Source organism: Vicia villosa, linkage group LG3 (genome assembly GCF_029867415.1).
Source record: "Vicia villosa cultivar HV-30 ecotype Madison, WI linkage group LG3, Vvil1.0, whole genome shotgun sequence".
NCBI classification, from domain to species: domain Eukaryota; kingdom Viridiplantae; phylum Streptophyta; class Magnoliopsida; order Fabales; family Fabaceae; genus Vicia; species Vicia villosa.
Window position 1 is genome coordinate 76,496,279 of NC_081182.1, and position 14,482 is coordinate 76,510,760.

General features: G+C 33.6%; 1 protein-coding gene across 1 annotated transcript; it reads left to right on the top strand.

Annotated features, from left to right (window-relative positions):
• Positions 1 to 8,266: 8,266 nt before the first annotated feature.
• On the top strand, positions 8,267 to 9,954 carry LOC131661933 (uncharacterized acetyltransferase At3g50280-like). Its single transcript, XM_058931594.1, has one exon. The coding sequence runs from the start codon at positions 8,348 to 8,350 to the stop codon at positions 9,659 to 9,661; it is 1,314 nt and encodes a 437-aa protein (XP_058787577.1). The 5' UTR covers positions 8,267 to 8,347; the 3' UTR covers positions 9,662 to 9,954.
• Positions 9,955 to 14,482: the final 4,528 nt, after the last annotated feature.

Sequence of the window (14,482 nt, forward strand, 5' to 3'; positions counted from 1 at the left end):
AAAATAAAATTATAAAGGTCACAACAAATAACCATCAAAATAAAATTTAATTTAAAGTTTAATTATAAATTTTAATTGATTATATACAAATTATTTTATAATTAAAATTTGAAAAATACTAATTGCCACAAAAATTATATCTTTTTAAAATGATTTTTTTTTATACAATTTTAAAATAATACTTTACCTCTCTATTATTTTCTAAATGAACCATAATTATTGGCATAGATAGAGAGAGCAGAATAATTTATTTCCAAATAAATTTATCAATCCTTTCTTCCATATATCCAAAAGCGTGCCATAAACAAATACATGAATGAATTAGCAATGTATTATATTATATTAAAAGATAAATACATGAATGAATTAACAATGTATTATATTATTTTAAAATATATAAATGCATTGAAATGAGAATTGGCATTGCCTTATCTAGTTGAGAAAAGGAATCATGCCCTGATAGTGTAAAATATTTTTACACTGTCAATCAATTACCACTCATGTATCTAATTAAATCACTTTTTTATTTAAAATAAATTTAATGACATAGCATATTTATCATTTTCTATTGAATGACAGTGTAAAATTATTTTACACTGTCAGAGCACTACCTTTTAACTCTATCTAATTTGTGAAAAGAGCCACATACAATACAAGTCATGAAAGAGAGTGTTTCTCTAATTTGTGAAAAGAGCCACATACAATACAAGTTATGAAAGAGAGTGTTTCTCTAAAAATTTAATAATTGAAAATATAGAAGCTCCTCTAAGTCTCAAACCGAGAAAATTTCATAATTGAAAATATAGAAGCTCCTCTAAGTCTCGAAACGAAAACACTATGATTCAAAAGAATTGGCGTGGCCGCAGGGCAATAAAAAACAAGGATTTACCTTTTCGCTAACAGTCATATATTTTATTATTTTAGTATTATAATTTTTTTACTACACCTCCTAAAATTGAGGCCCCCAATTTTTTGAGGCCCTGGGCTGTGGGCCTACTTGCCCGGGTCCAGGGCCGGTCCTTTAAGAAACACACTTGTATAATCTGTTAATTCTAATTTAAATATTTTATAATAATACAAAATTATGTCTATTGTATCCCTAAAATAATGAAGTACATGTTCGACTCCATTTCAATGACTTTGTATAGGTGAAAAAATCACATCTTACTAAGAGATTGACAATAAATGATATATCAAGACGTGTATAATTAACAAGATATATTAGTACTTCGATCACACAAAGATATCAGAATTAGGTAATTCTTCATCATTTTCTCGAGGTTTGACAAAATCTTTCTTCATATTCAATGATCTAACAAGCATTGGAGTAGAAAACATGAGATTTGTCCATATAAAAATATTTTAATATTCTTGCTATATAAGCTTCGTGATATACAAATATTCCATTGTCCAAATGTTCAATTTGCAAACCTAAATATTACTTTGTCTTTCCTAGATCCTTTATCTCAAACTCTTTCTTCAAGCCATTTATAGTTTTTAGAAATTTTTCAGGAGTTTCATTAATATTTATGTCATTCACATAGACAACTATTATAGTAAATTCTTTTCCAGATCTTGTCATAAAAATACAAGGACAAATGAAGATATTTGTATATCCCTAGTAATTTGGACCCCAGAGACAAGTTTTTAATTTTTATTTAAAATTTGAAATTAAGGGAACCCACCCCTTTATTAACAAAAAATATAAAAATCGCAGGTGTTGGATTTCGAAGTGCGTCATTCTTAACATATCACAACGGTTGTTAATTGTGATTGTGGTTATATGTAATTTAAAAATAAAAAATAAAAGGCGCCTAATGAATATATAGTACCTCGGTTGGTTATGTGGTTGTGGTAAGAAATGGTTGTAGAAGATGGTCTTTGTAGTAGTGAGATTTTCTTTTAACCATAAACTTTTCAATATTATGACCAGTGAGATCATAATCTTCATCTTTATAGGGAGTCACTTCAGTTTAAAATCATTAACAAAGTATTTTATGAATCCCATCATAGATTTTGCGTGCTTATAAAACACTGTATACACCCTACTATTAATGGAACACCCTAGAAAATAACAATAAAATTTTAAAGAGTATATTCAATTTTTAGAAAATAGTAATAAAATTTTGAGTGAAGACAAATCACTAGTATTATAAATGAATTTTTAAAATTGAAAAAAAATGTTAAACATGTGAATCTTTGAAAATTGAAGTAACCAGCTTGCACAAACTCTTAGAAAGTTTGTATGAGCTAGATTTAATTATGTCTAATCAAAGATATTTGTATACTAAAATGGTTTAGGTTATAAATCTAATCAATCATTTCGAAATATATAACATGCTAAGAAATCCAACCGACCTAATTTTACGTATAATTTTTGTAATAAGCCTGATCATTTGGAGCCATATTACTATGTAAATTTAAATGATTTAAGATGGTTTAAAGGAAATAACTCTAGATCTCTTAAAGCCATTAATGCACCAGGATCCAAAAAAACTTGTGTATTAAAGGTTAAAAATTAATCTGTTGTGTAAGATTGCATTGCATCCTTGAAGGAGCTAAATGAAAATATAATTAAGTTGTATAAATCGTGTGTATACTCTAAGTATACAAGAGAAAGATGATGTGTGGTGTTGTTTAATGATCCTAATAAAGTTGGATCAAGTTGTTACTTGTTGGTGTTGATGGTTTTGTTCAACAGCCGTAATGCTTATGATGGTTATAAAGTTCGAGGATCCTTGGTGATCATATCACTCTTGAAGATTATTCAAAACTCTCGTATTAAGCAATTTGTAGAGATGGAAAATCAACAATGGTTTACCGTCCCCTCCCGAGGGGGGGTTTTCTCAAGATATATTAAGATTTTAGAGGTTAAACACTTGGTATAAATTGATTCGTAAAAATATGATGAAATTCTCTAGCAAATGATCATATTTATACTCAGTGAATATTATTTTATCAGTAACATATTTTTTTGGATTGAGTTAAAATTTATTTTAACAAGATTGCCATGCAAAAAATGAAATATTCTGCCAAGGGGTGTGGTGTTGAAAGAAAAGTAGTGACAAGGGCAAAAGACAAAGCCCTAAAAGAGCAAGGATGCAGAAAAGGGGGGGGGGTTAATCAATTAACCCTAAAAATCTAATCGATTAGGTGCAACTAAAATTAAGGTTACATGCCTTCTAATTTAATAAATCCTAAGGGAATAAATCAAGGCAAACTTTATTTTCCCTCCAAATCCGAATTAAATCAAATCTCAAGTATACAAGTGCTGAAGAATCATATTTTCATTAAGACAGAATCGATTATGTAATTGGATAATCGATTAGTGAGCTCATTTTGGATAGGTTTGCAAATCAACCTTTTCTTGGCCGAAATAACTTGATTTTAGATGATTTTCCATAACATAAATAGCTAAGGAAATTGTTATTTAAAGGAACACAATCCTAACCCTTCTTTCATCCAATTTTATATTCTTTTCTCTTGTTTTTATGAAAGTGTCTATTGTTATTATCATTATCGTTATGACTCTCATAAAGAGTCTTAATCCATTTTCAAAAAGCTCTCCATCAAAGGCTTCCTCATTAAAGGTCACATAAGAGAAATATTTTTCCAAGCATAAGGAACTCAGGGCCTTCTACCCTAAAAGAGAATTTTGTTAAAGACTTTTCTCCTAATGAAAATACCTATTTTGCATTGAATGACCCATGTGTTGCTTCCAAGAAAAGATAAATGTGATGTATTTCTAAAGGAAAATGTAATACCCGTGTGGTTGTTCTCTCATAACTTTCAAGTCAATTGGATTGAAGCAATGGTTTTCTATATGTTCAAATGTAAAAGGATCAATTCAGTAGGATTGCCATATGAAAGTCTAACCACTAAATATTTGGTCAAAGCTGGAATCTCCTTGGGTCATGAAATATCACGTGTAGATCTTAGACATATTTGTGATAAAACACCAATTACAATGAAAGTCTGCATTGATGATAAAAATCTAGAGATTGTTTCAATGGAAGCAGATGTCAAAGACAATGCACATCTTTCGTTGGAAGAAAAGTTTACAACACTGCTAGCAATCTCCTAGGACACCGTTTAAGACATTCACAATTTGACCAAAGAAGCTGCACTCATCTAGAAGCACGTGTCAGGGAAGGAAATATCAAATGATGATAATAACAATTAGCAGTCTTGCGTCATGTCTTTTATACTTTTTCAGTGTACCTTCAACCCTTTCTTGGTTTATTGTACTTTGATTTCTTTTTAATCAATAATAAGAATGTTATTTCCCTTCTTATCTCTTGATTTATGTGCTTATATGTATTTTATATCTATTTATACTTTCCCTGCCTTTTTTATCATGCCAAAATGAGAGAAGTATACTCTCAGGGGGAGAAAGATATACTCTCTATATCTGTCAGGGGAGTTGAACCCCTACAATCCTTTATCATTATCACTTTTTTGTCCACCCCTCTAAGAGATAAGTTGTCATCATAAAAAAAGGGGGATGTGAATCTATAAGCTTGTAGGTATAATGTATGAACCAATCAAGTGAATTATATATTTTTGTTGATGAAAACACTATGAGGTGAAGTCTTAATTTGAACTGATGATATTATTTTTTATGCTTATGAGATCACGATTCCAAAGATAATCCCTTAAGGATAACACCTGATGTCATATGGAATTTGATGGAATCCCTAATGATCTTCAATAAAGCAAATCTCTCTGATGATGCTGCCTATCAAGAAGTATTATGAAGCCTCATCAAATAAAAGAAGTCACATTCCGGATGAAGTATTAACTTATTGATGAATCAAGCAAGGGATCTTGAAGCTTAAGAGTTTGTGAAAAAGAGGAAATGTGAAAGATCATTTGGTCCGTGTATGAGCGGTCAGAGTCTTGTAAATGATATCAGAGTAGTTCTTAAATTACTAAGGCAATGCACACACTCACCTAAAAATGTTTTTAACTTCTCTTTTTGATAAAATTCCTTGAACCCTTAGAGGAACCATCAAGGTGATTGTAAGATTGATAAAGGATATTCCTAAACATTTAAGAGGCTTATATAAATTTCCTAATTGATTAAAGCCATTAGCCATCCAATTAAATCAAGGTTTAAAGCTTCCTAATCGATTATGACACTAGCAGTTGTAAGGTTTCTTTTTTGAGAATTAGAGTATTCATTTTTATGAAGCACATAATCGATTAAATCTAAGGCATAATCGATTATGAGCATTAAAAGCCCATAATTTTCCTATTTTAGCTCGATTTCTTTCCTATAAATAAAGGGTTCTCCTCATTTTCAAACCACACTAGAAAATGTGTTTTGACTTACTTTCTCACTTTTTACTCCTTTTCTTCTCATTTCATTCATTTTAAAAAAATTACTTAGTGCTTTAATAGTGAAAAATATCAATGAGAATTTTCTTGTGTAATATTGTAATTTATACAAGAGAATTTTATTTCTTGTGGAAAATCTCTTTGTGAGAAGTTTCTATTTGCTTCGTGAGATTGTTTGTGAAAATCTTCATTTGGTTCGTGAGTTTCACCTAGTATAAAAGCTCTAATTTGGTTTATGATATTGTTCTTAAAATCTTTGTTTGTTCTTAAGCTGCAACGGAGTAAAAACTTTCATTTGGTTATGGGATTAGCCTGGTATAAAATCTCGTGTTTGGTTTGGAGGATAGCCAATGTAAAAATCCAAGGTTGTTTGTAAGAAGCTTCGTGGACATAACCTGTGAAAAGGTCACGTCTATAATAAAAACTCTCAAGAATTTTTTTGGGGAAAATGAGTAGGTCAAGTGGTTAGGCTGAAGCTCTATAAATCTATGATGCATTTTTCTTATCCCTTCTATCTTTTTACTTTTGCTATTTCTTTATTTCTGGTGAGCATTCATCTTTATTTATTCATTCTGCTGCTTACTCTTTAATTAAGTGACAAAATTGTTCGAAGCAATTGCTTTTATCAAAGGTTTTTTTAATTTGACATCATTTTTCGAAGACACACAATTCACCTTCCTCTTATGTTTGAAGTTACTTGTCCAACACATATTTCCCCTTCATTTCTTGCACAAGAGATTACACCCTCTCAACCAACAAGTGAGGGCATCCAAAATTCTGCACTTTGGTCCCTATTCTCTCTACAAGACGGTCGTCCTGGTAAGCTCCTCCAAGTACCAATATTGCTTGATAGTAAGAGTGTTGGCATGTTCTTGAAGCGTTTCTTTCTCCTTTCAAAGACGGTTGGGCAAGAAGATATACCCCTTTCCCGCAGCACCAAAGGCCAAGACAAGCGATCCCGACAAGTTTGGTATGCTAGTTGAGCCAGATCCTCTTGAAAAATGACCTCATCGTTGCTTTAAAAATACATACCATCCTCCTCGAAAATAGAGGATCAAAACTCCCTAGCCGTATGAGGACAGTGCAACCGTTTTCGATGTTATACAAACAACATGACCAGGTCTTCCTAAATCTTAATCGAACATTTGATGTCGAGCAGATGACCCTTTTTCATGAGTCACCTCGAAAACGGTCATAACAAAAGGGTTCCTCTAGTTATGACTGGCGAAAAACAATTTGATTAAGAAAATTTAGAACTTCCACTTGAACCAGAACGAAAATGGTAACTACAATTGGATTGGAAAGGGACCTTGTAAGCATGATTCTCCCAAAAGCCTTCGTAACATTAGCAACCATAGACAAGGGAGTAACATTGAGCATCCTCTTCATCTGAATCATTGTGTTATAACGCTTCATCTTCTCTGCAAATTAAAGACAAAGCAACAATAGTCATCTAAAATACACTCGAGAAAAGAGGAAGTCTTTCGCATTACTCATAAAAAATGACTTTCATGTTCTCCTCCGAAGCGTCTTCCACTATCAAGTGCGTCTCAATGAGCCGCTTCTTTTGTTTCCTTGGTGCCGCTCCCGAAGGAATAACACTGTCTACATAACCAAAATCTTCAAAGAAGGCTACCAATTTCCTCTCCATACAAAATTCTTCTTGGGACAAGCCATTTAGCATATAGACGTAACACCCAACATCAGTCAAGAAATGGAATTGACTCTAGAACTTATCCAAACACAAATTAGTGGATAATGGGAGGAGATTGAGGAAAATTGCATAAATGAGAAGGGAGCTTTCAAAGAGTAACAAATGGCAAAAAGAAAAGTACAATAACTCCTTATATATTCCCCAGGAAAGGTGAACAGTGCGATCCTGAGCATTGGGAAGTGCGAACGGCGTCACCAACGATCAAGATTTCAACGCATATTATTCAAGAGCACTCAAAAGGCCTAGTACTTGAAAGAAACATTACCGCTAGACGTAGGACACATGTTGAGACACACCTGCGAAACATCGTCAATAACGAGGAAGAAATTTAATGCATCATTTTCCAAAAATGTCTACGTCCCATCAAGACCCTTATGCTCCCTTCCACTATAGCTCAAGCCGAAGCCAGGCCCGATAAAACATTCACTCTACAACTTAAGAAAAAGGGTTTGAGGGCACGATCACGTCCTTCGTCACAACTCTTGCCGTTGATACCAAATCGAACGACCATCCACCCAATACACAAATATTTTTAATCTCCTATATTATATAAGGGAAATGCTAACAAGTGCCCCAGGGGCACTCTTTAATAGCTTTAAAAAGTAAGTTTTTCTTGGAAATATGCGTAATTAATGCATCGAAAATTGAAATGGTGAACTTTTGAAAGAATATTTTCTTTATTTAGAATGCTTAAAGAGTGCCCCTGGGGCACTCGTTAGCATGACCCATTATATAAAGACCAAATTAGATCATTTAAATTATTCAGTTCATTATCCTCGTACTAGAAACTTTGCTCCAGTGTACCAAGTCCTTATTTCAACAATTCCTTACACATATCTGATTCATGAATTAAACAAATGTATATACATTGTACAATAGAAACAAAAAAATAAGAAGAATCCGTATAAAATCTACATAATTGCTAATGAATAAAAATTTAACATAACAGTACAAAAGTTATACAAACTATTCCCGGTACACACGATCCAACTAGCAAAATTATTTATTCTCTTAACAATAACTCATTCTCTTAATAAGTCCATTCCAGCGTTATCAGCCATATTATGTAGATATGTAAATGATGAATCCCATATTTACATTGGATGTTCTAAGCAATTTTCTATAACTTATTAAAATTAGTACAACTATATTTATGGAGGTCAAATATATCAATTTTCTATAACTTTGGGATGCATGAACCAGCAGTTAAGGTTGTCTATAAAAACACAACACACCCAATCCAACATACTCAACAACATCTTACAAAAAAAACACAGAAAAAGAGCTTGTAAAATGGCAAAGCCTCTTTCTAAAGATTCTAGTGCAGTCACCATCCTCTCAAAATGCACTGTTTACCCAGACAAGAAATCAACTCTTGGAGACTTGAAACTCTCTGTCTCAGACCTCACCATGATATGTGCTCAATACATCCAAAAAGGCTGCCTCTTCACAACTCCATCTCTTCCCTCTCAAACCCTCATTCCTCACCTTATAACTTCTCTCTCTAAAACCCTCTCTCTCTTCCCTCCACTCGCTGGCCGTTTCTTAACCGACCCCGATGGTTACATCTACATCTCATGCAACGACGCTGGCGTTGATTTCATCCATGCAACCGCCACTCATCTCACTATCACCGACCTTTTGTCACCATCCGATGTCCATGCTGCATTCAAGCAATTCATCCCTTTTCACTGTAAAATCAACTACTCCGCTCATTTCTCACCAATCTTGGCCATTCAGGTCACCTACCTCGCAGACGGAATCTTCATCGGTTTCGCCGTATCTCATGCTGTCACAGACGGTACTACCATCTGGAACTTCTTCAACACGTTCGCCGAGATTTCCAGGGGAGTCACGCAACCTACCAGAATCCCAGACTTCCGCCGGGATTCCATTCTGAATTCAAAAGCCGTCCTCCGTTTGTCGGAGGACGAAATCAACGTGACGTCCAAATCTGACGAGCCTGTGCGTGAGAGAATCTTCAGTTTCACTCGAGAAGCAATTCAGAAGCTAAAAACAAGAGTGAATCGCAACCGTACATCCCCGGCGGAGATTTCATCGTTTCAGTCGCTCTCCGCTCTAATGTGGCAATGTGTTACACGCGCTAGGAAGCTTGAGGGAACTAAAACAACGACGGTTAGAATGGCCGTTAATATTCGTAACCGTCTGGAGCCGAAGTTATCGGAGTATTATTTCGGGAACGCGATTCAGAGCATTGCCACGTATGCATCCGCCGGTGACGTGGTTGATAACGATCTTACATGGTGCGCGGAGCAGTTGAATAAGAATATTAGGGAGTACAATAGTGATGTGGTGAGGCGCGTCGTAGAGGATTGGGAGCGCGAGCCGAAAGCTGTTAAGTTGGGGAATCACGATGGTGGGATAGTGCAGATTGGTAGTTCGCCTAGGTTTCCTATGTATGATAATGATTTTGGATGGGGGAGGCCGGTGGCAGTGAGGAGCGGCGGAGGGAATAAGTTTGATGGCAAGATGTCGGCGTTTCCGGGGAGGGAAGGCGGTAATTCTGTCGACATGGAGGTGGTTTTGGCGACGGAAACGATGGGGATTCTTGAGAATGATCCTGAGTTCTTGCTTTACGCTTCTTGAGCAATGACACGTGTCATAATTTTAAAACGGGTAGTTGTTACTTGCTCTGTCATTGGTCTGTTGCTGTTTTTTAAATTTTAAATAAGGTGTGTTTGCAGAATAAGGAGTAAAACTGAAACACTGTAACGGCTCTTTGCGAACCATTGTGACCTATCACGTAGTATTTAGGTTTGTAGCATATTTTTCACGGGTTCCTTGAAAATGGAGACCGATATTCAATGCGTGATAAGTGTTTTTCCGATAAGTTTTTAATTGTAAATTTATTGTTCAAGCCATTGCAATTGATTACTCATTGGGAGGTGTGTTTCCATGCTTAGGGGAAAATCATAGCAAATTCCCATGTCAAGTAGAGGTGTGTTTATTTGATGAATTAAAATTGTAATCTTGAAAATATCATTCCTAGTAATACCATTTTCAGGATTTTTATTCATATCAATATGATTGAAAAACAAATCAAATTTTTAGGAATATTTTTAAGTTTTATTTTAATTAAATTTTAATGATTAAAAAATAAATGTGTTAAAATAATATAGAATTGACCAATTGTTAGTTGGTCTAGTGGTGACTGACGCTAGTCTTGATAGGGAGAACTACAGTTCCATCCCCTGCAACTGCGATTGGGAGGAGGTTGAAACCACTTAAGACAGAACTGACCCCTGAATCGGTATGAGAAGCTTTGATAAAGAAGTATAATACTTAAGAAGTTGGAGCAAAAACTTATAAGGTTAGTTGCTACCCGAGGTAACTGATGGTAAAAGAAAGGTATAAGGAACCTCAACGTCACGAACTTTAAAAGATGGCTCACGAGATCATCATTGAAGGTATGTTCTTAAATGAATAATTTCAAATTGATGTTATAATTGACGAACTTCCCCCAAGCTGAAAAGATTTTAAATACTTGTTTTGCCACAAATCAAAAGAATTTTCAACTAAATGTCTGATTACTCGCCTCCAAATTAAAGCAGAATCTCGGAGACAAGATCTGAAAGATGAAGTGTTGATTGTTTCAAATAACAAAAAAAATTCAGTGTGGTTTACAAGTCATATGGAAAAACCATTAAAGAATCAGAACTACAATGTTGTGATACGAATTAAGAATTAGAAACCTTCTAGGGCCCTAATTACTCTAATTTCTAGGCAAAATCCACCACCTCAAAAAATTACGCTCATGTTTTCACCCGCTTTAACTATGAAAACCGAGTTATATGTCTAAGAGATGTAAGAGCTTAAACATGTTATTGACTCTAGTGCATAAGCTAACTTGATGAATGATAAATTTATTGCTATGATTACTAAAACTAACATGGTTGATGGATTTGATGGTTGGTGGATAGACACCCGCGTCTGTCGTCATATCTGTTATGATTGTATTATGTTCAAAATATACACATAAGTTGATGATAAGAAAGTGGTGTTAGGAGATGCTCACATCACTAATGTTGTTGTAATTGGAGAGTGGGGCTGAATTTCACCTTAGGAAAGACTTTAATCTTAAAGGATGTCAAGCATGTTCCTGAGATTAGAAAAATCTTGTTTATGGGTTTCTTCTAAATAAGGCAGGATTTAGCAATCTATAAGGGAAGATTTGTACACCATCATTAACAAAGGTATTTTTGTTGGGACACGATGCGCCAATAATGGTATGTTTAAATTGAATGTTGAATTGAATAAAATTTCTCCTTCTGCTTACTCCTTGTGTGATTTTACTATTTGGCATGCTAGACTTTGTCATGTCAATAAGTGTATTATTTCTAATTTAAGTAATTTAGGCCTAATTCCAAAATTAAATGTCAATTACTTAGAAAATTTTGGATACTGCAGTCAAGATAAAATAACCAAGACTTCACATATATAAGTAATTAGAGATTCAGTTCCTAAAGATCTTATACACTCTGACATATGTGGACTAGATTGAACATTGCTCTGATTATACTTATGTATACCTAATGAAGAATAAAAGCGAAGTGCTTAACATGTTTATGATTTATGTGAATAAAATTGAAAATCAATTTAGTAAGAAGATTAAGAGACTTTATATAATCACTTAACTACTGTTACATCTAGATTACTTGTGCACAACAACTACCCACAAAAATGTATTCTGCTTTAGGTGTGGATAACATGACCCTTGCTTGTTTCTTGATATGCCAAGAGACAAAAAAGTTCCCATGAAATGACATGTACCACACATACTTTTTCGCTCCATTTACAACTAGAGAAATCAAAATTAGATTACCCAACTAAATCATAATCAAATTTATAACCAATGAGATATCTCATAATATATTTAATTGTGGCGAAGTGTGATTCTTTGGTTTTCTCTTGAAAGCATGTATGCATACAGACTGAAAGAATAATATTAGGACGTGATGCAGTAAAATAAAGAATGGAATTGATCATACCTCGATATTTTCTTTCTTCAACATTTTTTCCTCCCTCATCTTTATCTAGACAACACGAGGTGCTTATGAGAGTTGAGATAGGTTTTGTTTTTTCCCTTTTGAATCTGTTTAATAGATATTTACAATACTTAGCTTGATTGATTAAGGTTCCTTTCATAGAATGATATATTTGAAATTTGAGAAAGTACCGAAGCTCCTCTATCATAGACATTTCAAATTTGTTTTGCATTATATCGGAAAAATCTTTGCAAAAGAATTGTTAGTAACACTGAATATAACATCAACATTTATTTGCACAAGAAAAAACCATGCACATATATCGTAATGAAAGTGTTTTTTCAACCTTTCCTTATTGAAAATTATTTTCAATATGAAACTTGCTCAAACGGCTGTACCAAGCTCGAGAGGCTTGTTTCGAACCATAGAAATTCTTTTTCAACTTGAATATACTATTATGATAAGAGAAATTTTGAAATCCCTGAGGTTAATCAACATACGCTTTCTTTTTGATAAAAATGTTCAAGAATGCACTATTTACATTCATTTGCATGAAAAATCTAAAAGTATTCTTGTGGCTTCTAATCTTAGCTACAATAGCATAGGTTTCATAGAAATTCATGTCTTCCTATTGATTGTACCATTTCACTACAAACCTTTCTTTATTTCTTAAAATAGATTCATTTTCATCAAGTTTATTATGAAAAGACCCATTTGGTCTTCTAAGAGAGTTATTTCAAAAACACTTGCATAGTCAAACACTTATACCTCTACCGACTTAGGGTTAGTTTCATTATAGGTAACAAGGACTAATTGTTATATAGTCAGAGTTATTTCATCAAAGATTCTAAATGCTTTACTATAAGTAGAATATTCTAAGAATAGACCTTCATCAGCTTTAGCTTCAAATTTTCCATGGTTATCCTTCCTTTTATTAAGGACAAAACACTTGCATCCAAAAACATGGAGGTGAAAAATATTATGCATATTTCCTTTTTATAATTTTTAGGGAGTGAGCTTTAGAATTAGTCTTATTTAGACACGATTCATCACATAGAAATCAATGCTTACATCATCAGCCCAAAAATACTTAGGAAGGTTGATTTCATTTAGCATCATCCTCGCTAGCTCTTCGAGAGATATTTTTTATGTTTCACTACAAGTTTTGTTGGGGATCTTATGATGTAGAGAAACTATGCCATTTTCGTTAAAAAAATTCTCGAATTCCACATTTTGAAATTCACCTCCATGGTCACTTTGCATAGATGCAAGGCTTAAGCCTCTTTTGTTTTGGATAACGTCTGAAAGGAAACAAACATGTTCTTTATGAGATAAGAAAAGTTTTTCAAGTATAGCAATAATAGTCACTCACTATTACAAGGGAATAATAATTCCTACCAAACGTCGTGGTTCTGGATGAGGCAAAAAGATCCATATGCAAGAGTTTTAAAGGTATATTTGTAAGAATACTATTTTATATTTAAAGGAGTCATTTATTGACCAAGTAATTCCAAACACGTGGGGGTGAATTGAGATATCTGGATTTCAAAAATGATTTTTAAAATATTTGATTTTGAAAATGTTATGTTATTATAAACAAACAAACAAAGGAGTAGCAACAGAAAATGGAAAGAAGAGATAAATGCTGCAAAAAGAAGATAAAAGACTACAGGTAAAGAATATGAGATAGTCAGATTTAACCAGCGGTTAATCTTGGTTCAGTGTAAACCACTTGACCTACTCAAGTCCTCAAGAGTTTATCCTTGAAATTTCCACTAAAATCAACTTTAAGCTTTTACAGGTGTAATAACAAAAATTGGTTATGCATCTTGCTTTTAGTTTTGATGATAACAATACCTGGTATCTTAGAGAATAATTTTTTACCCTTATGGTTTATGTGTAGTGTGTAGCTTTTTCTTACAGGTTGTGACTCTGATAGTATGGCGTGTGACGTCATCAGTTTCTAGAATTAACATACTCTGACCATGAAGTATTGCCAAGTGTGCTTTACAAGACAAGTCAAGTTCTTGAAAGCTTTTTAACTATGCTTCTAATAGAATGCTCATCAAATAGCTTCTGACTGTGATTATGATAAGAGAGCTTCTAGAGAATCTCAATCTCTTACATTTTGGCACAAGTTCTGAATGCTCTGAAGACAAGGTTCTGGAGTACAAGTTTTGAAGATTCTGAAGACAAGGTTCCGAAGACTTTAATTCAACATTAGATCCTTCTAAACATGCTTCACCAACTTACATTCTGAAGCCTATGAAGATTAGAAGACAAGATCAAAGGTTTTACGTGAGACAAATAGTACATGGTACAAATCAGATATTCCTTCCACTATGCATGTTTTGAGGTTCAAGGATTGTACTATGGTACAATGTTGTCTACCACTCTCTCCTAACTGTCATGAATAATACAA

What these genes read in the sequence shown, in the direction of transcription:
- LOC131661933 (XM_058931594.1), top strand. Translation starts at nt 8,348, where the DNA reads ATGGCAAAGCCTCTTTCTAAAGATTCTAGTGCAGTCACCATCCTCTCA.